The sequence below is a fragment of the Glossina fuscipes genome, unplaced genomic scaffold (assembly GCF_014805625.2).
Source record: "Glossina fuscipes isolate IAEA_lab_2018 unplaced genomic scaffold, Yale_Gfus_2 62, whole genome shotgun sequence".
NCBI lineage: Eukaryota > Metazoa > Arthropoda > Insecta > Diptera > Glossinidae > Glossina > Glossina fuscipes.
In genome coordinates this window covers 725,533-751,593 of record NW_023998434.1, presented here as the reverse complement: position 1 = coordinate 751,593, position 26,061 = coordinate 725,533, and the positions used below count along the sequence as shown (strand labels likewise).

The following is a 26,061-nucleotide window of genomic DNA, read 5'->3' as shown; positions in this document are numbered from 1 at the left end:
TAAAAAAAAATCTATAGCAAAATTTTGTTTATACATTTATATATATTTTTGTAAAATAGTTCAAACTATTCGCTTTACATATATATAGAGGAATTCTTGGGGGAAAAATGTATGCATATGTGCTTTTATATGTGTCAATATTCACTTCAATCTGTAAATTTATTTATAAACGCAATGAATTTTCATGATATTAGCCTATGCATCAATTTACAATAACTTATCGAGAATAATCCCTACAAAAATATTTTAAATTGCTCTGTGTGCGTCCGTCTGTCTGTCTCTCTGGCTATGCAAGAACTTTATTTACTTTCCATGCAAACACTTTCTTGGAAGCACTTGTTGTAAAAACCTCTCTATGGAAACAGCAGTCTATCATTAGCTGAATGCGAATAGATGTGTAAGGGTGTGATTTGTATTTATTTAAATATCCCTATACCCTTATTGTTGCTGTTGCTGTCTTTGTTCTTATTGTTGTTGTTGTGGTGAATGGTTTCTGGTTAAGTGAAAACAATTTTCATCAATTTTAACTTTATCTTTTTCACTTCTTGCTCTTGTTCTGCTTCTTTTTTTTTTTTTTTTTTTAAATCTCTATTATACAGAACATACTGATTTTATTTACATTTCTTTCTCTCCCACTCAACCTCTTCCCCTCTCCGTAGTTTTACTTCATCAGCCCGTTTAATATTCTCATATATATATATATATATATATATGTAGGCTTTTGCTATGCTTTCGACATTTGTTTTCTAAATGGATTTTCTTGCATAACTAATCACAATCTGAAATCTAATCTTGGCTATGGTTAAGGGTACGTTTTAAATATCAATATCTTTCTCTGCGTAGGTATGTGTTGATTATACAACTAAGGTTTATCGGTATATTAGTTACATTGTTGAAGACTTTTAAGAAATTTTCCAAATAAATCCTTAAGTGACTATTTTGGTGAAGGACACTGAAGAAGAAGAAGAAGAAGACGAATTACTTACTAATGTTTTCATTGCGCTGCTTTATCGATTTTCTTTGGCAATGATGTCTTTTCATTTTCGTTTTCATCATCTTTTTCTTCTTGTACTTTGATTGCCTTCTTGGTTTTGGTAAACAGATATGTAAATGCATTTTCAATGTCTTTGTAATAACCATAATCTCCTCAACCAACTCAATTTAATTGTTTGCAAAACGAAACGAATATATATATATATATATATAATTGGACTGATTACAGTCTTCATCGAGAGAGACATTTAAAGTGTATTAAAGCATATTAAATACTTAAGAATTTTTGGAAAATTTTTTTTAAATAAACTTATACAATAGCGCTGGGACGAATTCTCTCTTGGAGTAATGTTCGATTCCTTTTTTATACCCATCACGAAGGATGGCGAAGGATTTATTTATTTTGTGTGCAAAGCTCAGAAGGAATCATCAGAGACGTCGCAAAGTATGTATCATCTTGATCAGCGTGAAATTCTGAATCGATTAAAGCATGCCCGTCCGTCCGTCCGTCCGTCTAGTGTCTGTTGTAAACTTCCTCTTCGCCTTAAATATGGAACTTCAAATTTGGCCGAAAGTTGGCATCGAAAATGGGCCAAATCTATCGAAAGACACGCCTACAGCACTGTATGAATAAATCTTTTTCTCAAAAAGAATAAAAAATTGTTTTTGTTTTTTGCTTATTGCTCATAAGCTGTAGCAGGTAAATGTACAAAAATTTGGACTATGCTGCAGTAACTCTATAAAATTGGGGAAAATGTACCTTTGCTCTCCACGTCTTTTGCTTGTTGCTCGTAAACTACAACGAATAAATAATATAAAAATTTCCACAAAATTACTCCACAAAACTAAAAAAATCAGCCACGCCTATTCAGTATTATGCAGTGCGTAACTTTATATTTTTCCTTTTTTTCAGTCCTTTATAGGATAACGGTGATGGGTATGAAAGGATACTCGGTCGCAACCATATATAAGCTTCTTACTTGCTCCTTTTTCTCTTATTCTCTTAAAAATGCGAAAATAAAAATCTCACACATACGTGGCATTATATTTTAAGCATAACATACTGCTTAAAAGGAAAAGTTTGACTAACGACGAATGCAATAGAAATCTGGGCAAGCAGTCAAATTGTTTCCCAAAAAAAAAAAACTCTTTTAAGAAAGCGAACCTAAGTTTACACTGACCTAGCTTATATCGGCGATTTATATTCGATGCCTTTAAAAAACTCGTTGCTCCTAAAGCGTTGTGTTTTTGATATAAAACAAATGAATTGTCGGATGCAACAATTAATTGCTTCTTGTAAACTCTGCTCAAGCCAGAAATAATCCTTTTCGTATCCTATCGCGTATGTTTATCAATATCATCTAAGTATCATTTGTCAGTAGTGTAATTGAATCATCTTACATGCAAGCATTAATTGTTGTAATGCTGTTCAAGAAGGCGCCATTCTTTAGATTAATCAATATTGCGGTTATTTTACAACACAAACACTATATCTGTGTCCAACACATCAGTCAATAATTCCTGGGATTAAATGAGAAAAAATCTTTTGTTTGCTGTTGAGTTTATTCATTAACTTCGTTTCGTTCAAGAGTAATATAAACAGTTCAACGCTTTTCGAACATTTTAACGTCTTTCCTGATGAAACGATTTGTCAAGATCTTTAAGACATCTTGTGCCTGTTATTTGGTCCCACTATTTTTTCTTGAAGCATCATTTTGGGATTTGCGAGCACATAAAAACCTCTGGGGGGAGGGGGCACGTCTGGTAAAGACGACAACAGCTCGAAGCTTATACAATATTGTCATGGTAGACATGTTCTGTTATTGTGAAGAAGCTCTCCCATCCCCAAATGTTAATTCATTCACTTCGAAATTTTTTCATTGTTTTGGACGATGATCAAGAGTATGAAATTGCGGCAAACGTACAGAAAATAGTAGAGATTTTTTTGTTGGATATGTATGTCGACTCTAGGAATTATTGAGCAATCTGTTAGGTAAACAATGTGGGTCTGTTGAACATTAAACTATTGCAAGTTGGTCAGAGACGCTGAAAAGTGATTTATCATATGCGTACACATGTTCGGACAACAAAATGGGAACGTGGGAGAAAGAGATGCAATACAACAAACACAAACAGTCATTGCACAGTCAAACGGTAAATTTGTAAATTACATATACTTGGCTGATTATCTGGGACAATTTGAAGAAGTTAATGTATTACAAATCTACTCAAAGGTAACGCAATGTAAAACGGTTAACGAAAACAGTTGATGTAAAGAAAACAGACACAATACATCAATTAAACAATTTCCCAGCGTAACGACATTCGGTTATGTACTTCAAAATATGTTAAAGGGAAGTTAAGAGCACTGAATCAGAGACAGTACAACTTTTCTATGGTTCCCCGTATGTTTTTCTTTGTACTCCCCCTCCACTTTTTGTACTTTTATAAAAAAAAAGAATTTCTTTCAAACCATTTCCTCCTTATTTGAGAGTCTTTTTGAGATAACATTTGACAGGGTGCAGTGTTAGGTTAATAATTCAGTTACACATTTTAAAAGAAATGGTAATAATTCTAAATAATCTGAATACTACTAGAAGTGTCGTAGGCTCTACTTTAACCGTAACTGCCAGCTTTCATATTTGTAACGATTTATTTTCAATTAATATATAAAAAGGGGCTCGTAGCAAGCCCCGTATAAGGAACTTCAGCCGGTATATCTGAAAACCGTGGGACTGTTCAGAATTTCTTACTTTTATATTATTCGCCTTAAGTTGCATCTTGAAGGTCCATTGTTTCAATCGACCGATTGTATGAAAATCTCCTGTAAGATTTGTTAAGTCTTGTCCGTACACCTAACAACGCATACACGATGTATGCGTATCTAAAACTTAGCCTGTTGTATCCGCCTCAAAACCGTTTATGTATTTGCAAGACTTTCGAAATTCAAAGCTCATTACGTAGTACACACAAGACAAAATTTTCCGAATATTATTTTTTCGGTTTTTTATTCGTATGCGAGAACAAAGATCGTGTAGAAAAAAATTTTTTCTTTTTTGTTGTAAACATAAACTTTGTGCAAAGCAGTATCCAGGTGCATCTTAATGTTTTAGACTTTTTTTTTGTCAATTTTGCCGACGTTTCAGGGCGCGTCACATGTATTATATTAAATTTATAACGAATTTATTTAAGAATACATACGTGACTGGTTATCATTTTCCATATTTTGTATTCTCCGATTTTCACAATTGGGAGCAAAACGAATTTAAGGAAATTGATAAAAAGTTTGATGCTTCACGAGCTTCTTAAAGTGCATATAATACAAACATAATCATATATCTGCCCGACGAGTAGTTTGTGCCCATTTAATCGTACAACTTATTAACTTATGTTGTTGCAAGTGCTGTAACCACGGTTCATGTTATGTTAGCGTAAACTTATTGCAGTTTGCGTGCACATGACTGGTAAATGCGGTTGGCTGGGTCGGATCGATCGATAAAATTATAAAGTTCTTTGTCGCCAAAAAGACATACGGACGCATATACAATTTTCACCTTTCATCATACCCTTTATTCTTACTTCAAGTTGAGGAGAGTAATACAAAAAAAAAAAAAAAAAAAAAAAAAAAATTAAAATAAAAATGATAAAAAATCAGAATAAGGAAAAAGGATAAAAAAAAAAAAACGTTTCTTTCTTCTTTGCTTTGCCGTTGTGTTCATATCATATTTTTCTGTTTCAAAGAAATATTTGTTAATAAATTTTGTTTTCACTTTAATATGCAAAATGGAAACGACCGCACTCATTGCTTTTAGTTGCTTCGGGCTCTACAAAAATGAAGGTGAAACAAATATAGAAACTATGCTCGCCAAAAGGCTAACCAACCGAAACAGTTTTATTTTTTTGTATTAGTTGGTTTTGTAAGACATAGCAACGAGCCGATCGCAATTTCCGATCAGATTCTCAGATGCTTCTATTAAACATTCAAAATCCTTATTACGCCCAAGTGTCAGTGCGTTGTATTTCAATATTTATTGGAACTGTTTTACTCTTTCAGCTGCAGCTTGTCAAACATACATGTATGAGCTTTTAGTTTTTCATATCAATTTCTAGCAAGTAGAGTACATCAGCAGTAAGTCTTAGGCGAAGGGACGTATGGACGGACAACAAGAGTAGTGAAACCGTTGCATTACAAAAGGAATGATGAAATTAATATATTGGCATCATGTAGTGTTTGATTTTCACAAAATTTTGTTATTGTTTTTCTTTGCGTTGTTTTAACCAAAATGAATATTGCTCCTGAGTTTCTTGGTGTAGTATGTAGTCAGTTGTTTTATTAAAGTTTCTATCATATAAACTCTCAAAATAGCAACTATGACAACAACTAACTAATAGCGTTTTTTTTTTTTTTTTTTGTTTTTAAGAACATACCAAAAAATGAGTTGCTTGCTACTCAAGCATATGATGAAAGAAATTTAACAATGTATGAGAAGCATTCGGTTAGTACGGCGAAGGAAAAGCACAGAAGAGATTCTCAATCATACTTCGTTTTAACCGTAATCGGGCCATGAATTGTCTTTCAGCTCCAATATTTAATCAATTTCTTGATTATTTCAAAAATAATTTTTTTTTTTTAGTTTTTATATAACAACACTTGAAAAAAGCCTAAGATGAAAAAGTAAAATCAGAGTTAGTGATGATATCAAAATGAAATTTTTTCATAAACTGTATACTATTACGCCACGATGTGACCCGCAGTTGCCTGGTCAGCAAGGATTTCCCTCCTATATGGACTCCTATACAACGACAAAATTTCTAACAGCTAAGTCGTGACCATCTACACGTATCATATATAAATTTTTTTCTTACTTTTTGATGGTTATTTTTATACAACGCGAAATCACAAAAAAATTGCGTATAATATCTTACTATGTTTATACATAAATAAAATGATAAACAAAGCCAATGATATTTTAATTATTCCCATGATTTTTATAAGTAAGTGAAATTCACGTCGTGATATGATTCGTTATAAAAACACATGGCACGATTAGGGTTAAAGAAACGGAAGATTATTCTAAGAAAAAGTGATTGAACTTTAGCGAGATATAACGATAGGAAATTTGCAATTCAATTAGGGTACTGTATACATGACTATATATATACATAACTAAGTATATATATACTGTACTAAACTATATATATGTATATATAACTAGAATAGATTTTTTTATGATGTTTAAGCCTTAAGCTTTATTGGCTTTTAAGTTGCTAAACAAACTTAATATATGACTTCTAGTTTATGGCGAAACAGATAACAAGTTAAAGTTATGCAGCAACTCAAACATGTGCTCTGGAAGAATTTTAAATAAAGTCGCTGTGCAGTCAGTACATATATGTATATATGTATGTGTGTACCATATATTTATATCACATAAATGCATATATGTGTAACTGTATGTTATACATAGCCACATACATATTCTCGTGGGCATATAGGTGCTCATATTTATATATATAGAGATATATGATTGTCTGTATTTATGCTAGAATAACTTTAAGAGTACATTTCTGGGGAAATGCAAAAAATACAAAAAAAAAAAAAAGAAAAGAAAAAAAATCGTTGATCTTAAATATTTTCAACGGTGCCGTTGCAGCTGCCATTGTTACCACAATTCCGCACCAAAGCAATCAACATGAATATGAAAAGCCAAAATAATGTGAAAATACTGAGATAAACAAAACAAAAACAACACAAAAAAAAAAAAAAGCTGAATAATATAAATTTTTTTTACGTTGAAACACTTACGCACAAGGTAGATTGGAACAGCATGCACACAAATACGCATCCGGTACACACATATGCAAATCGAAGTTCATAAAAAAGATCCATTCTCACATGTGCATCCATTCTATATGTGCATATATATATATATATATATATATATAAATACATATATAAATATATGGGCTATACTTGTCTCTTGTCGGAGTTTTTGTATTTGGTAAAGTGCGGCTCCAAAAATAAACAATTAAGAATTTTACATTTACAGTAAGGTTCGAATTTTGAATACCAATCACTAATCAAGTAAACATATATATATGCTATGAATATTAAAAAATTATAAGCTAGAAATTGTTTTCAGACAATGCTTCTCGTCATGAACTAATTGGCCTACGAGTAGAATTTATAAATGTCGTTGGGTATATTAGGTGATTATATGGAAAGGAAGATAGGTTCTACCGACTTGTTCCCTATTTTAAAAAACTGTGAACGCATTTAAAGCTTCCGTCTTTCTATATAGCCCAAGCAAGCGATTTCAATGCTATTACCCACCGAGCAAACACCGGTCCCCGCGAATTCTCCTAGTCACTACACTACTAAAAAGGTCCCAAAATTACCCTTCCGTCTGCCAGGCCGAAGCGGAAGTTTGCCCCGGAGAGTCTTTGACGCCCATGCTAAGAGAAAGAAGAGAAAAAGAAACCTAACCTCCGATCCCATATGTCCTAAAAGATAAGATTTGAACGTGAGATAGAAAAACTGAAGCTGCAAATAGGTTTTGCATTGAAGGTTGACATTTACCCTTAAGGTACATATTTTTTTTAAATATTTTTTTTATTCTAAACTCCGTATGCTACAAAAATATCATGGTTAACTATTCTTCGTTAGCAAGTGAGGACCTTTCAAAATTCGTTAAATGGCCATGAAACGCTTACAAAAAATGTAACTTACCCTAGGCGCCGTAGGGTAGTACCTGTGGAAATATTCACAGAGACTGGTTGAGAAGCGAACAGGACGCTTGAATAGATTAATTTGTTTGTTTATCAAAGATTTTTGCTCGGACGTAAATAATCTTCTTCTTGTTTATTTTACGACTATAAGATTTTTTAACTATCCGGATAAGCTTTGCTACTACTTGCTATCAGTCAATTAATTAATTAACAATTTAGACGCCTAGCGGATGTAGGTATCGATGAATCTTAACTCCTTTCCAATCCTCGCCCTTTTCAAAAAAAGTCCCCAGCAGAAAAATGTGCGGAAAAAATGTTAATCTGAAAGCTTCAACTGTTAAGGCCATAAAATCTCTTCTGTTAACCAGGCCGGGGAACAATTCCAGTACTTATATACATTTATATTATATATACATTTATCTTTTTATAGTACTTGCTTGAACTAATAGGTACGTGCGTATGTAAAGATATATATATATGTATATATACAGCTTATTGATTGGATATAATGTGGAGGAATTCTTTAGTAATATCTATGGATTTTTGACTTAAAGCATAGTTCTTTCTTTTCATTGACGCTCTCATATTTGCTCTGCTTCTCAACAAAGCATACGGTTGAACTTCAATTACTCAACGAATTGCTTTTATGTATGTACATTTTATTTTAAATCGCTATCATTTTGTAATTGCGTTTGCAGTGCATAAAATTCTCTTTTAGATTAATATCTAAGCACAGAGTTAACTATTTGTCACTTTTACAATTCATAGGTTTTCTTTTCAGTTTAAATATTTGCTAAAAAACTTTAGATTTCTAGATTGTATATAATATGGTTGTACGCGGTCGTGCATGTGTTTGTATGCGTGGATGTCGATGTGAAAAATGTATGAACGATAGCTTAAGGGGTTACCCCTTAATGACCTCAATTCTTTTGAATTGCATTTTTATGTAAGTTTGGTTTCCTTTCATCTTTTTTTCATCATAAATTCATTTCTAAACTGTGTCTTTATTTTGTTCCCTTCCATTTAAACATTTTTTTCTTCTTTTTTTTTTTATTAAATCTGTGATATTAACATAATATCACAGGTTGAATATGTCATGTGATTAATGTAGTTTTAATGCGTTATGGAATACCGACAATTGCATGCATATATATGTATATAGATATTGACATTGCATTCAAAAAGGCATGCATCGAAACGAAGTACGTACGGATGGGGATAACTTGAAATTATCGCTCTAGTTTAGAAGATTATATAGTTAATGTTTTTTTTGTCAAAAACTGTTTTTTTAATTTTCTGTTACGAATATTAATCTATTCGTATCCTTATTAGAAATTCCTTTGGGTGAAAGATAAGGTAGTGGAAAAATAGTAATCCAACAGGTCAAGCATTTAAAAAACAAAATCGCTTTTGAAAAATATTAAAAAATGGAACACCCGCAGACATTCTCGGGAGATATATTCACTTCAAGGGTCGCCGAGACGACTCTCAAACTGTAAGTGGCTCAAATTTGAATGTAAAACAAATTATTAAACCCACATTACTATATCTGGAGAATCACATCGGGTGCAAGTGTTTTAAAGAAAAGGCTCAATTTTTAATCGTTTAATAATGCAAAATGTTACGATTAAAACAATATTGCAAAAAATTCAAATGGAAAAATTAATGAATATTTTTTGAGTTAGCTTAGCTGTCCATTGTTCAGAGTCGCTTAAGGAAGGTCAAACGCTGTTGAGACTGTCGTACGTGCTTTAGCTGAGCTACCTAGTTCGGAAGATGTGGTGAAATTCTAAATTTTGTCTCACTGACACTCCTCAGAGAATTCCTTAGAAAAGAATAGCGCCCTGACACGAACAGACGGACGGATGAAACCCAGCCTAACGTACGAACACATTTTCAGCCCCAGGCTAATCTCTACCCTGCCTTACCTAATGATCTTCTTTAGCCCATGATGGTTCTAGGAGTCGCGAAGTCGGATCCGAATATCCCTAAGCTCATTTTCTTTCATATAAACTCCAGATTTGACTTTTTACCGCAAAAAAATTTATTAATATTTTTCTCCATTAGTTTGCAGACGCAACGCGATAAAAATGCCCTTTCACAAACATTTTCCCTCATTTGCTTTCCCGGACGATTTTTTGCTCGATCAGTCCATGATTTGCCAAATACTCTATGATACTTCTCCGAAACTAAAATTCCACTACCGTTTTTCGAAGGAGGGAAGCACTGCTGATATGGCTCTGAATTTTTACTCCCAATTTCATATCGACAATAAACTGCACAATATTTTTCATTTTCGCAGACATGATATCATCGAATATAATGAATAAAATGTTTTTTGAACAATTTCTCTTGTATTTTATCTACGATTTACATTTTAATTTTTGTTGTTTAATTTACTCTCAAAATTATTTAAATAAACTAACATGTTATGTCGTGACATTTAAACAGTAAAAGTAAATGTGTAATAGAAGCAAACTTCAATTATATTATGCTGATAAAATATTCCGTTAAATAACTTCATGTTAGAACGATAGATAGCTTTATATATCAGAAATAATGATGTGAATATAAAACAAAAATTGAAAATAAATCTAATGCAAAAACTGATTTTAATATAATTGATGAAAATGATAATTAAAATAAATCAGAATAATAAATGCGGGTGATTGGTGATTTTCCGGATGTCAATCAGGTATAAAGCATGCATTAAAAAACTATTACATCAGACAGGTCAACAGATGGTTGGCAGTTTTTAAGAAAAAAAAAAATAAAAAAATATTAACAAAGAATTGTGTATTATATTAATATAAGAAGTCAAACGAATCGATATACAGGACCATTTAAACTTTTTGATAGATGTGCGGCATTCTTTTATACCCTTTCCGCTTTTCTTTTGTTTTCTTTTACGAACAATCACTTAAACGATATTCGCTATAGATGTGGTCACATTGATGTTTAGTAAAGATTCTACGATGTCCGCTATACGTATAGACCCATTGGTGGTTAGTAAAGCTTCTCCGTAGAGGGGTGGGGGGTGAGAATAGGTAGAGCAGTAAAAGAGAAAAGAAAGAAGAGGAAAAATCAGACTTGCTGGCAAATATCACTGCTTGAGGTAATGCACTGACATTAACAAAGTCTGCCATCTAACCAAGGATTATAGCCCGATAATGTTTGCTTACTAACCTTATAATGCCTTTAACCTTACATTCGAATAATTGAACTTTAAAGTGACGTTCACCTCCTCTTGAAAGAAGAAAACAGAGCGCTTAGAACTAAACGAATGCGGAAACCTAAGAATAATATGATAATTTATTGATTTCGTACAATTCTTCAAAGCTAAGCAACTCGACGAAAAATTTTGTACTGCATCCACTGTCGCATATCTTGGATATTTTGCTTTAGAAAAGTACTACAATATATCAGCGTCAATCAACAATGGGTTATAATAAAAGTATGCCCTTAATTTAACACTAATAATAACTGTATAATACTTGTAATATTCATTAAATGCAAAAATTTATGTAGCTTACCTTGAAATGTTATAAACGGAATGACGAAAAGAATGCACTAATCCATTTGTTGTAGTGGCCGATAGCCAACTACACAGACAGGATGTCATATTCAGACAGATTTGCAGTATATTTTTTAACAATAGCCGATAAATGAGCAAACGCTTGAAGTGATATAGTTACCCAATTAAGAAAACATCAAACATGCAGATAATTAAAAAGGAAACAAGTCAACATGTACAGGCATGGAAACATATATATATATATATATATATAAATAGAGCATATTTTTAAAAACAAAAATCTAATAAACATCTTTTAATCACACTCTAAAAGAATTTAATTTTTACTCGGGGCAACATTGTTTAGAGATTCTATGCGCAAAATATTTCATCAGATATTTTGCCGTTAGACTGTCGCTTTTGTTGTCCTATTTTTTTCATTCCTCATATCAATTTTTTCCCTTGTTAAACCCATCACTGAAAGATTTTTTGTTTTTTTCATAGTTTATATAAATCCATCCAAAAGGAAGTTTCAGAGAGACCCTATAAAGTATATATGTCCTTGATCAGCGTGAAATTCTAAATTGATTAAGCCAATTCTTTCCGTCTGTGCGGTCGTCATTGTTGGCAGTCTTGCAAAGATTAAGATATCGATTTCAAATTTGGAGAGCAGAAAGCGAAACGCATAGCAGTGGGTATCCGAGATTCATCTCTCACGGAGTATAACATTCTTACTTGTTTGCATTTTAAAATAAATACAAATGAACCCACTATAGTGGGACACAACCACTACATGCCATTCTATATATCATATAATGCCTTTTCAAAATAAATTGTTATATACGATGTGGTCGGAAAGGTGGTCCGATCACAATCGCGTTCAATAGCGTTTGGGAAGTGATTCTGAATCGATCGTTAAGATAAACGGTGGGTTTATCTGCAGTGGGCCTGGGTTTTGCATGCATTAATACACATTTATATCACGAGTGTTGTACAATTTCATAAATTTTCAGTATTTTTTTATGAATCTTTTTTTAAATCTTTCTTATTACTTTTTTTACAGTTTGAAGTATGTGCCATTTTGTTGTCCATGGCTGTGGAAATAAACATATAAAAATACGTGTACTCGCATTTCATATAAATGACTTGCATCTCTATACCAGTAAAGCATAGATATCTGCTACACATGTTAATTGTGTATATGTGTATTATAACGAATTATGAAATAAAACATGTACAGCACATATGACTGAAATGTTTATATTGCACATAGAGACAGAGAAAGAGAGAGAGAGAGAGAGAGAGAGGGAAAGAGAGAAAGAGAGAAAGAGAAAGAAAAGGAGACTAGATCGATTTCATGTTCCCGTGTATGGATGAAATATTGTTTACAAACGAACCAATGACGACACTACAGCAAGAATGTCTACTATCCTTATATATAAAAGCTATTGACTTCATTGTCTATGATTGACAATGTGACAACGAAATGGAAGTAAATTAAAATTCCTTTTTAAATTTTATCACAGCTTAAAATAAAATTTCATTAATTAATTGTTAAATCTAAAGGTTATAGCTTTTAAGTTTGTTGCGCGAGATTGCGTTGCTGCTCTTTCCAGTCTTACGATTTTTTTTTATTTTTGCGTTTTTTTTTTTTTATGCAATAAATTACGTCTGTTAATAAATCAGTGGACAGCGTTACAATTTAATTGGAATTTTTTTTTGTTTTTGCGTATACGCCTGGTTGTGTGCAATTTTGTTGTTGGTACTCATACGCTCAGCAGTGCACTCATGTGTGAAAAATACTTTCTTTTTTATTTTTTTTTTATTTTGTTTTTTTAACTGTAAAAAAGGCAAAATAATAAATAACGTTTTACTTTGTAAGCAGCAGCAATTGGTGAATGAAAAAAATAACCATAACTTTTTCGTTTCCCCTTAAAGGATAAAAAGATTTAATTTAACTAATTGAAAAATTGAGCGTAACATTAAGAAGAAAGAAAGTCTAGTGCAAGAAATTATATTTCATTTCGCTTTAAAAATCACTACGAAAACATTCGCAAATATTCAAACTGTATTTTTCACAGATTTACTTATTTAATATAAATCTCTCGCGCTTTAACATCGCGCTTTCTACATCCAGCCGCGTATAATGGTCTATGAAGAACAATAGAAAATAAATTCACATCTGTTACCACAAGCCTTCCTTATATAGTGTTGACAGGCAAATACAAATTTAGGTTAAATGTCTATGAAAAGTTGAAAATTAAACAGTAAAACAAAAGGAAATATTTAAACATTTCCTGCGCAGTGTGTGCATGTACGAATAAAGAGAAGAATGGTTATAGAACTGCAATTACAAATATTGATAATATATCGTCCAGAATGTGGTTCGGTTGAGAGTGACAATTATTTTTAGGTTAAGAAAACAACCATCATCCACAACTTCATTGTTATGTCTTTTATTTTTTTGATTTATGAAAAAAAAATTTTTTTTTTTTTTTTCAAGCATTTAATAGTAGCAAAATTTTCCACAAAAATATTTTAATTAAAATTTAACAAAACAAACATTTGCCAATCTTCTGAGGCGTTTTTATTTTTAACTCAATAATAAAATAAATCTCATGTGATTGTTTTATATTTTTTAATCTTTTCAGATTACATCTTTAAGCTGTACGGTTCTCCTACCCACAACAAACCAACAAAATGATTGATCGTCGAAAATTCTATCAGTGGTTCAATTATTTGGCAGGTGTATGGTTCATTATCATGGAAATCAGTTTAAGCGGTAAGTTTAACTACGTTTATCTCTTATCAATTGATTTTTATTTTAATATATTTTTTTATATATTATTGCCTACTTTTCGCCGCGTTGTATATTTAATTTTGTTGCGTGCGTAAACTTTGATGAAAAATTGTAAAGCTCTCTTTTTTTTTAATAAGTTACTGAAAGATAAGCATAGAAAATCCCCAGTCCTCTAGTCCTGCCATTGATCCCACTAAATGTAACAATTACAAGACTAACTTAGAAGAGATATTTTTAGATTATGCAAATAATTTTCTATTGATTGTTAACGATAATCCCGACTTGGGCAAACAATATATTAGGTTGAGTCATAAGGACTTTCCGTTTTTTTTATCAGACATTTATTATGCTTCCATTGAATAAGAAAATTATTACAATTTATTACGTATTCATCACTATAGTGCATGACCTTCTCCCATCTTCTTGGCAGTTTATCAATTTCTTTCTTTTAAAATGTGGTTGCTTTGGGCTGGAATAAGTTCTCGACAGTGTGACTGACTTTTCGGAATTGAAAAAGTTTCACTCAAAAAGCTCTGTAAAGTGCAGAAAAGTGATAATGTGTGGGGGCTAAGTCCGGGGTGTAAGATAGGTATGGTAAAACAGACCATCCAAGCTCAAGAATTGCGTGTTGAGTCATCCTCGCTGAATGGTGGTCGCGCATTGTCGAGTAAAAGAATGATGTTTTTGCAATTGACGAGTGCAGGATGCTTTTCGTGGAGTTAGTTTTGCACTCTTTACAACTGCTGGACGTATCTATCCGAAGTAATCCTTAAATTTGATTTCATGAGCTCGACAATCCCACCATACACACATTAAAATCTTTTTACTACCGATGCTTGTTTTCGGACTGGTAAGGATAGTTCATATTTATCAAGCCATTACCTTTTGCGGATGTACCATCATAGGTAACCCATTTTTCATCGCCAGCTATAATCCTATTTAAAAAAGCCTCGATCTTTAACCGCGAGAGCCGACTTGTAGTGATTGATATGCGATTTTCTTCATTCCGTTCAGTGAGATTGTGAGGTATGCATACTCGATGATTTTACCTAATTTCTCCAGGTGGCGATTAACAGTTGATTGTAAGGCATTCAACTTTTTTGCTATAGCTTTTGTTGATTGACGTGGATTTTGCTCCAATATTCCCTTGAAAAGGTTGTCATCACAGTGGGAAGAGTCACGGTTATTTTTTTCAAATCGTGTCTCCAATTTCTAACTATCCGATCAGTTACAAGTCCTTTACCGTATAAGCTGCACATTTCTTCACCTGTCACCGCAGCGCTATTGCTTTGTTTAAGTTACCAAAACATTACATGTCGAATATGAACTTTTTGACATTTCAAAGGTTAGGAAAAACCGTTGAATGTAACATGTACCACATAAAACAGTTAACAGAAGGCTGACTAAATGAATCCTCATCTATGTAGTGAAAACGGAAAGTCGTTTGTTTCGATGACATATGGTGGATAAATACGAACAACAGGTTTTATCTACCCAACAACGGAAGTCATTTACGATTCGTTCTAATAATTGCGGTCGAATCGACCGAATAATGGGTATTTCACTTTCTCCAGGTAAACTACTTTTTTGAAATAAGCTTTAATGTTATTACAAGTTATGATGTACCTTTGGATGGGCGCACTGTATGCGATAGAATTTATTCAAAAGCGCATTTAACGTATTTAAGTTTTCTATAGCAATCAACTAAGAGAGAGCCAAGTTGAATTTGATGTATTGTTTATGTCATTTAGCCTCGCGTAAGGTATTCTAAGGAAGAGTTTACATAACGGATATCTTTGTTTTACTTTCGTATTTAGTTGAAGAGAAACTGTGAGAAGAAGTAACTAAATCAACTCCGAATTTTATTGAGATTTATGTGCGAATCAAATTCACATGGAGGAATCCAAACAATTACTGAGGATTATTTATAACTAATCGATTTTGAGTAAATGCGATAGCCATCGATTATCGACTCGCTGTAACGAATAGTGAATTTACATCCATATACACTTTTCTTATTATTGAATGAAAAATCTTTTGATCGCACGATTTGCTTGTCAAGCAACATATTCAAATTACTGTCGAATTTACTCTGTTTACTTTTTTTTGTTCAAAATTTTAAAAATCCAAACTTTCGTCTAGAGAAAATACTATAGATACGGAGATATATACGTAAGCACGGATGAGCGGCAGGAAGGGATGACACAAACCGTATTACAAAATTAATGCACGTCCTTATTTCCCTTTTTCTCTTCAGGTTCTCTTACCCACTAAGCAAATACCTTTGAAACATATTAGCCTTAGTTAACTGAACACAATGCACACATATACATCATTCGTTATTAAAATACTAGCATACATTGCTTTCCATTACTGCAGCAAATTCATAAAAAGCTTAAAAAATTAACTATCTCTGATTAGGTTTTGTTACACAAACATCATTCCTTCCTTTGTCAAAGCATATATGCAAACAGCAACGATAAAAGTTAGCCATCTATATATATATAGGAAAACAAAAAAGTTATTTGCTTTACTGTATATGTATACATACGCCTCATATTTTGTCGTTCGAATGCAAGGTACACATATGTATCTCTTTAGCTCTTTAAGAAGAGGATTTCCTTAAATGATATGAATCAGGTTCTCTGTTTCCAGGCTACCTTGTACATATACAAATTGCATAAAAAATTATACACATATGGAAATTTAAGTTTGTACGAGCAAAAGATTTAAGGTCCGTGGTTAAGGGGCTCTCTCCCGACAATATGAATGAAGCTTTTATTATCGTTCATATAATCCAAGTTTTATATTTTAAGAGGAGGACTTTTTATACCCATCATCGCAGATTGCGCGGATATTGATTTTATCAACACACTTGCGACACTCAGCAGAAAGCTTTAAAGACTTCATAACGAAGATGTATTCTTGAACAACATTTCAGATTCTCAATCGATTTAAGTACGGCTGTCCGTACGCGTACTAGTCTATGTAATGCCTGTGGTTAACTTTTTCTGCTCACTTTTTTTTTTCGATATGATCAATCAATAGGGGATGTCGCCTATAAACAAAGCAAGGAGCCCTGCAAAAGGGTAAGAAGTTGAGAAAGAGAATGACCGTAAGCATAATTGATGTGGTCTATAACTCTCCAACTTGGTTTGATTTTACAACTTTTTCAAATTTTTGCTCATTTTATGACTAATCACTTAAAAAAAAAAATGAATAAATAAATAAATAATACTTTGGTCTGTGGAAAATATTTAAATATATCAAAAAGTATTATGAGCGTAAAAAGTGGATTAAATATAAAAGCCACTTAAGCCACCAATTATGTCAATAAAGGCATATGTGACTATAGATTGTATTGAACTATGAATATGAAAATGAGTATATTAACAAATTTCATTAAAAAAAAAAAAAAAAAAAAAAAAAATGAAAAGATAAATAAATAAAAATATGTGAATAAAATTTAAGAGGAAATAAATAAAATATTTTTAACAATTATGACAAACTCAGATGCAATGACGGTTATGGCTAAATGACATTTACAGCTGATAATTTGTGACATATGAAAACAAGTAAACAAATCTGTCTGTGTTTTATCGAGAGTAAGGACAATTGCATACATTCCCATGAAATCATTAGTAGTGAAAGATTTAATGCGTATGATGCGCCCATTTGCTAGTAATAGCTATTTGCCTGCAGTTGACACATCATTATATTCAATTGACAGGAAAGGAAGCCCATCGTACATTTATGCGAATGTACGTGAATATGCGAATATAAGCATGACATATGATCAACAATAAGATTGCCATACATGTAACACTTATTCAAACCAGTAATGCGTGTTTATAAGCATCCATTTGACAATTAAAATAAAAAAAAAAATTATAGGCATAAAATTATAGTAAATTGCTTGATAAAACCATTCAGACAGCGAAAAGGAAGATGAAAACCAAATTGCTGATAATTATAAATTAAATGCAATTTTTTGTTCCTTCGTAAACTATTTAAGTTTCTTGTACATATACAGAGAGAGAGAGAACAATGATAAAAACAAAGCATTTTAATGGGAAATTAAACGATTTTTTTTTTTTTTTTTTTTTTGTTGTCTTCTTATACCTTACGCTTGCATATGCTTATATTTAATAGATATTTTACGCTTCAACGAAATCGCTAGGACCTGCAAGTGCAAAAAAAACGAAAGGATATAGGAATTTAAATGCGTACGCATCGCGTGGTCTTGCGAATCGATATCATGTCATTTTATTTCATGCATATTACAATGGAATGGAAAAAATTAAAAGTAAATGGTTGAGTGAGAGAGAGAGAGAGGGAGAGAGAGAAAAGGCGAAAAAAAAGTCTTAATTACTGACTGGGGAAAGCGTGACATCAAAAATAAAGTATTAAAAATGAAATGTTAATTTATGACAATTGAACGAACACCTCAAACCGCCAGCATTGCCATCACCATGCATGGTATGCATGCATGGCATAAATACTTGCAACTCACTGAATTAACTGCCAACAAAGAGGGCGAAATAAAATCAAGACAACCAGGCGAATAGGCAGCGAGTCAGTTTGGTTGACTTGCTGGACGGTCCGGCTGGTTGGCTGGTTGGTTAGTTAGTTGCTTGCTTGGTTGATTGTTTGTTTGCCTGGATATGGCCTACATCTACATCTGAGCGCAGGGGCTTAATAACATTTATATTACTACTACAATTCTTTCTGATGAACATTGTTTAATTGAAAATTCAATTATTACACACAGACTCGTTACACGGTAGAGAGCATTTGCAACACCGTTATCATCATCATCATGATCATCATCATCACCATTATCATCATCATTATCATCATCATCATCATCATCATAGTCACCGTTGTCATCTTCAGTAAAAACAAGACCAATAACAACGATAGCCGCCAGATATACGCAAAAAATGACATATTATTATGCATATTAAAGTAAATGCATGTTCGAGCGAGGTGCTCGGGTGTTAAATATAAAAATTTTATGCTGATTATTTTAATTATTTCCCTTTAATATAGCATCGGCCGCCGGCAAGACGAAGCGATCAGGTCATCAGTTTACATATATAAAATGTTAAGGGAAAGAGGGATAATTCAATTCCTTCCTTTTATATTTATTTATTTATTTATTATTTTTTTTTTTTTTTTTTGATGTTATTATAATTATTAATAATATTTTGCGAAGGTATATATGCTTGAGTGCCGGTAAAAATTGGTATTTACCGAGATGAATTAAAAGTACGCAAAAAAAAAAAAAAAAAAAAAAAAACAAGAAAGAAAGGAGAACCAAATTGCAGTAAAATAAATATGAGCAAAAATTGTAAACTAACACATGCGTACAATTAATTACAAGTACAACTGGATGAAAATTAAATAAAGCAAATAAAAGAAGAGGAGGATGTATATCTTAAATTTTAACATAAGTTCAGGGCAAGTAGAGAAAATTCGACGGAATAAAATCATTTTAATAATATTTGAACAAATATTTGATTGACCTATGTTTGACTACTTATCATTATTATCTTACGTAAATAATTTCTATTTAATAAGTAAATAGCTTTTAATTTTACAATAAATTTTTTGTATACATACACAATTGAAAGACAATAAACAAATCATATTGAACAATTAATTAATAATTTATTTACATGAAAAGCTTGGGGTGGCTCTGTAATAAGTTACAACTCTCGTCTTCTTATGAAATCGCGAATGATTTATAAATAATTAAACTTGAAATGCGTTCAAGCGAAATTTGCCTACTTTTAGGTGGTAATATATATATATATATATATAGCATATTTTTGCCTGCTTTTTACATTTAAAGATCAAGAGCTACTAAGTTTCAAAGTAATTTAAAGGAATTATTTAACAAAATAATTTCTATTTTAAAGCAAAATTCCTTAGTGATATGCTTTTTTACCCGCGTCCGTTCAAAGCTCAATTTTATGCCGACATAAAATGGAAGTAAAAAGATATATACGTCATGCGTGGAGAAAATGACGCAAGCAGACTGGAATTAGTTGATGGCACATCATTGCGGATGGCGTCTACTTTAAGCATTCATTACTAATTTCGATCTATTCAAGCTTTTAACCGATTCGAGGAGGCATACGAAAACTTTCAGAAAATCTCCCCTATTTGAAGCATTGCGAAAGACGCGCAAGAGGAGCAAAGTATTCACCGAAGCAGCGAACATGGCATACTATCGACACCCATGTTAAGAACACATTGATATTTTTCACATAAACACATGAACTGACTTGTTTATAACATAAACAAAAAAGTGCATCGATATTAAATTCAGTTTAGATGCTATTAAGTTGAGGGCAAGCAAATATCCTTATCGAGGGAGAGCTCAACGTTGGTCTCTGTCGTGAAGACACGTGTGCTGGACGACACATCGAGTGAGGGAGAGTTACTCATTGATCCGGAAGTCACTATCCAACCAATTCCTTCCAAGCGCCTCTGCAATGAGAGCGAATGCCATTTTAAATACCTATCGTTCTCTGGCTGGAGAACGAGATTGCAATGCAATCCAGTCTCCAGCAGTTATTCTTACTGCTACCCACCTACGCTAACTAGCAAAAGTCTTATTAAAGTGGCGTACATTTAATGTTCGGTCTTAAAAGAATAATGCTTCTAAGCTAAAATTCAATGGTGAAGCTAAGACTTCCCATGTTTCATAGGCCTACATTGGTTTGCAAGATGAAATTATCAGGTTCCGTACGCTGTAAAAAGACGATTTAAATTAAAAGCCTAGAATGCTACTAAACAAAAACAATGAATTGATTTCAGAATAAATAGAATCACGCCTAACATTGAAAGTAGAAGAGAAATTTGCTGGACTTGCTGTGTTTTTGAACTCGTGGACTATGTTTTTCAGCGAAAGTGGTCATCATTGCCAAAAAATCATAAAGTATTTAATTTTCGATCTATTCGCTTATGATAGCAAATAAATTAGAAATAAAATTAAATTTTTTTCAATATTCGTTTTCTATGTTAAGCTTACTTATGTAGTCCGGCCAGATTTATACATCATTCGCATGTGTTTCATTTGTTCAGAAAATGTAATATTAATATAAAATTCATTTTTAATTTAATTTCTGTTACTCTGTCAGTTTTTTAGCTTTATCATGAATGATAGTTTGACGCTTCGTTCTACTTTTTTCTTTTTCTTCTTTTTTTTTTTGCAGCTGATTGCCTTAAGGATCTGAAAATATTTGTGCCAGAAGCTGTCATTATGGGTAATGCAGCAACGTTATCCTGTCAGTATGACCTCGAACAGGTAGGTTGTTAAACTGTTATTGTCTAAATGACTTAGTAAAGCAAAAAAAAAAAAACGAACACATGAAGAAATTATTTCCTTTTCATATCTCTTAATAAGCGAGAAAGGGAGAATGAAAGCGAAAAAAAACAACACAACTGAAGAAAGTTCTTTAACAGCCCAGTTTCAGACATAAGGTTAAAAACGTATAGCAGAGGAAGATACGGTAGAAGAATGTTAGCTTCATCTCAAAAATACTTAATTAAATTAATTGCAAATGAAATTCTTTTGAAAACTAATGTTTTCACTTACTCCCTTTCTTCACAAAGCAAAAAGAAAAAAAAAAAAAAACACAAAAAAAAAACAAAAATCGTATTTTTCTTTTTTCTTATCAGGCAGCTTTATATTCTGTACGTTGGTATTTTGGAACAGAGGAATTTTATCGCTATGTGCCGAAAGAGTCACCGCCAACTCTAGTGTTTCCCGTGTCTGGAATAAATGTTGATGTAAGTCGTATAAAGTAGCAAAAAAAAAAAAAAAAAAATTAAAAAAAAAAGAAAAAAAGAAACCCTTTCGCGTTAAGACAATCACTATATGAAAATGCGTACATACGTACATACGATTGTGTATGAGTTTGTAATGTATTCCAAACGAAAGATTGTTAGTTTTAGCTGATACAACGAAAACAGGAGAGAGAAACTCTATTAAAATCATCAACAACAACAACAAATAAGTACGGCTTGTGTTGTTTTACATAGTGTAAGAGTGAATATTCTTGTAACTCCTGATAAGCGAATAAATCATGAACACGCGCGCGTGGCCTCTACAAATACACATTGTGAAGAGTTCTTTCAAATCTAGGTGACGAAGCTCGCAAAGTGTTGGTATGCAGCTGCTCCATATAGTAGGTCTTTATGATTTTTTTTTTTTTTTTTTGCACGCCAGATGACATAGTCGAAGTACATTTACATAGACACATATAGGCGAACAAAAATTCACACGTTTTTATAAAACTGAAAATGTGTATGCAAACAATGTAAAGCAGAACGTTTTCCTTTTATTTTACTTTTTTTTTGGTTTAATCTTCTAAAAAAGCACAAGAAAAAAACAACAACACAATCAAACTGAAGTAAATTCTCTTTAAAGAAAACGGGTAAATAAAAGTGATGAAAAATTCCGAGAATTAAAATGCAAAGCAAAACCGATTTCTCTGTTGAATACAACTTGGGCAAGCTATGGCATCGTCGAGCTGCATTGAAAACTCTGATTCGATATAGATTTGAATCTGTTTTCCTGCGATGTCTTTCCATATAATTCTTCGTGCGAGTTTTTTTTTTTTTTTTTTTTTTTTTTGGGTATTGCAATTTATTTTGTGCGAAAATTTTTTTTGTCCAATTTTTTCTCATTATTTCGTACATCTTTCATATAAATTCTTCAATCGCTATGCACGGCATAAAGTAAATTTTCTTTAATATGTTGCGAAAAATTATTGTTGTTGTAGTTATTTATGAAGTTTTTAAATATTTTCTTTCTGCGATCGCTACAGACCGCATAAAAACGCGAACCGATTTACGTTTCTTGTTATCGAGGATATTCGAATTCGATATCGAATCGGCTAGTTAACGACCGCTCGTTGAGTTGATAGTGCTCAATAGCTCATGACTGTTTGCCCGCTATCGAAAGCAATATGTCATCTTCGAGCTCGAAAGCAAAGGAACGCTCGAATTTCGTGTTCAAAATGAAAATAAAGTAAAATACGGTCATGAAACCATATGTTTGAAAAAGCTAATGGACATGGAAAGAATTTCAGAAATTCGAAAATGTTAGAAAAATAATAATTCTCCATATCGGTACAATGAAATTTATATGAAAAGTTATAAATGATGATGGAATGAATAAACAACTTTTTGTGTGAACAAGAAAAAGATGAAATATGGGATTACTAGTAATTAAGTAAGTGCTTTGGACATGTAATCTGCAGTATCTGCAGAGACAAAAAACCAAACGAGCTCTACAAACCTCCGGTGACAACAAGCAAGTCGTCGTTGAAAGTAGAGAATAAAAGAAAAAAATGACATGAATAAGGGAAGAAAACAAAGAGATATACACACCATATATATAGAAAGTATAAAAATCAAATTAGGTATTAAGAATTAGACAATTTAAATAAATAATAATCATATATTATGTAATAAAAAAAAAAAAAAAAAGAAGAAAATAGTAACTAAACTTTGCTTTATACGACAATATCCAATTTTTTTTTATCCATATATAATATTTGGTTTACCTTCTTCCTCATGGTGTTGATTGATATCACATATAGCACAAATAGCAAACGAGAAGCCGAACTTGATGCAAAAGTAATTGAATATTATCAATGCAAAATGCCCGATAATACCCTTTATGTCTTTCGTAGCATATAAAAGTTCAAGAAAGAAAACCGTAAACTCCCCACAGGTTCTTCTGTGTGAAACAAAATTTTTCATTTCCTTTAACATATTCCTTAAGGTTAGAAGATAAAAATTTCTGAGAAAAAAGTAAACAGAAAAATATTGGAATCAAAATAAAATAATTTATCTTCAAGTGCGGTAGAGTTTTCAATAAAGCCGATGGCCTTAGATGCAAATGGTTTAAGACTTTATAATAATAATAATAATTATATATGTGTATATATGTAATTCATATACATACTTACATACACATACATATGTACGTATATATATACAAATATATATACATATATAACATGCCACTCAATAAGTTCGTAGGATACAACTATTCACGATCGTGTGTGATTTTACAAATATTCAAATAAATTCTCTCAAAATTCCATGAAATTTTGACCAAAAGTGTACTAGTTGTAGTAGTTTTCTTAGTGACGCTACTTTTGCTTACTAAAGCGATGGAAAAATCTCAAGTTGTTTATGTCATCCTAAAAAATCATTGAATGATGTGTTATATATAGATATGACATATGTAGAGATATATATTATATACACATACGTATGAGTAGATAGTTAAATTAAAGCGTGAGCTATAGTTCCCCTGTCATGTAACGCCTTACCTACAGATCGAACTGTGCCATAAAGTATGACTTAAATGTTAAACTATAGTACTATGTACTATGAACTATATAATAAGTGACAAAACTGGCATTCAAAAATACTGCAGCAAGTAACTTTACGGTAAATATTGACGTTACATTGTGTGTGTTGTTCATAAGAAATACAAAAAAAAAAATAAGAATAATAATAAAAAAGAATATATCGAATATTTAAGATACGTTTATTGAAAACGTCATGTAGCGGGATAGATATATACGGAATCCACTATCTATTGGAAAATATTACATACATCTGTTCGGTTTTTATGAATTATGTGTATAATCGGTCTGTTTTATGATAATTGAAACATTTTCTTTACAAATGTTTCTTTTAGACAATAATAATTCGTGAATAAATTTTTTGCACTTGGTATTAAAACCATCTGCCGGAGGTCGGACACTTTAACTGAATATTGTTTTTTTATTTTTTTTTTTTATTCCAGTATATATGAAATATATGTGTGCGTATGCTTTACACATCAGCATATTGCATACTTGATAAACTAGTAAACTGTCGAGAAATATATGTGCTTTCTCCGTACGTAACACACACACACACGCACGCACACACACACACTGAAATTACTTTCTTCTTTTTTTTTTTTCTCTGTCCAATGTATTTCTTTTGTTCTCGTAACTTCCATTGACGGTGTATGTCATTACGTACATATGCCGCATGTCTGTTTTTCATTTGCATTTGATATTTACTACCCTCTCTCTGTATATGACTGTTGAAGTTGAGTGACGTTTTATGGACGATTAAAAAAAAAAAAAAAAAAAAAAAAAGGAAAAAAAAGAAGGAAAAATATCCACACTTTATAACTTACAATAGTCGACACTTGAACATTTATTGAAAATGCAAATTTATTAAAAACCTCAGGCCGAAACGGAGAAAGGGAGGCTAAAAATTGACAAAGATTGAGAATGAATTACGTAAAGAAATCGAGTACATCCAACCTTCAATCAACGTAATTTACGCATACACGGTGGTGGTGGTTGGCAGCTTGTGTATATATATATGTATGCAAGGTTGGTGGCACCGTAGTTAAAACGACCCTCTTCGACTTTTCTGAATAAATGAATGCATGAATGAATAATTTTATGAAAATTTCCCATTCACCGTCATTGAAGTAATAAGAGGATATTATTTTTGCTTGGTAGTTTATATAACACATAGCTGTATAAGGGCAAGTGTCTGCGTTAAAGTTAATGTTACGGCTAAAGCATAATCTTCAGGCATAATTTTATAGTGTAGTGATCTTTACCCTCGCAAAAGGTTTAGCACTTGTACATTAATTCAGTTTATAAAGTATGTAAGGCTGTCAGTATAAATGCGTTTGCGTTTTTGTGTGTGTGTGTGTGTGTGTGTGCGTGGATTTAAAATGTTACCCAGTATATATCATGTTAGTTTGAGGACGAGTGAAAAATTTCACACTTTCTTAACTTGACGTATTTTTAATTAATTTTAATGAACACTTTTGCATAGCTCTCGACCATGCTAGCATACTAGTTCATAAAAACACAAACCCGTTTATACATAAATGCATTCAAATATACATAAATATATACATATATGTACATATATATATGTACATATATATATATATATATATATATATATATAT

General features: G+C 32.0%; 1 protein-coding gene across 1 annotated transcript in view; it reads left to right on the top strand.

Moving 5' to 3' along the window:
- LOC119638061 overlaps nt 1-26,061 on the top strand; it is a 70,297-nt gene that overhangs the window by 29,903 nt on the left and 14,333 nt on the right. The window contains exons 2-4 of the mRNA XM_038034656.1: nt 13,888-14,018; nt 21,263-21,354; nt 21,729-21,839. Coding sequence (XP_037890584.1) covers nt 13,937-14,018; nt 21,263-21,354; nt 21,729-21,839 — 285 coding nt within the window. The 5' untranslated portion in view covers nt 13,888-13,936. The remainder of the gene's footprint in view (nt 1-13,887; nt 14,019-21,262; nt 21,355-21,728; nt 21,840-26,061) is intronic.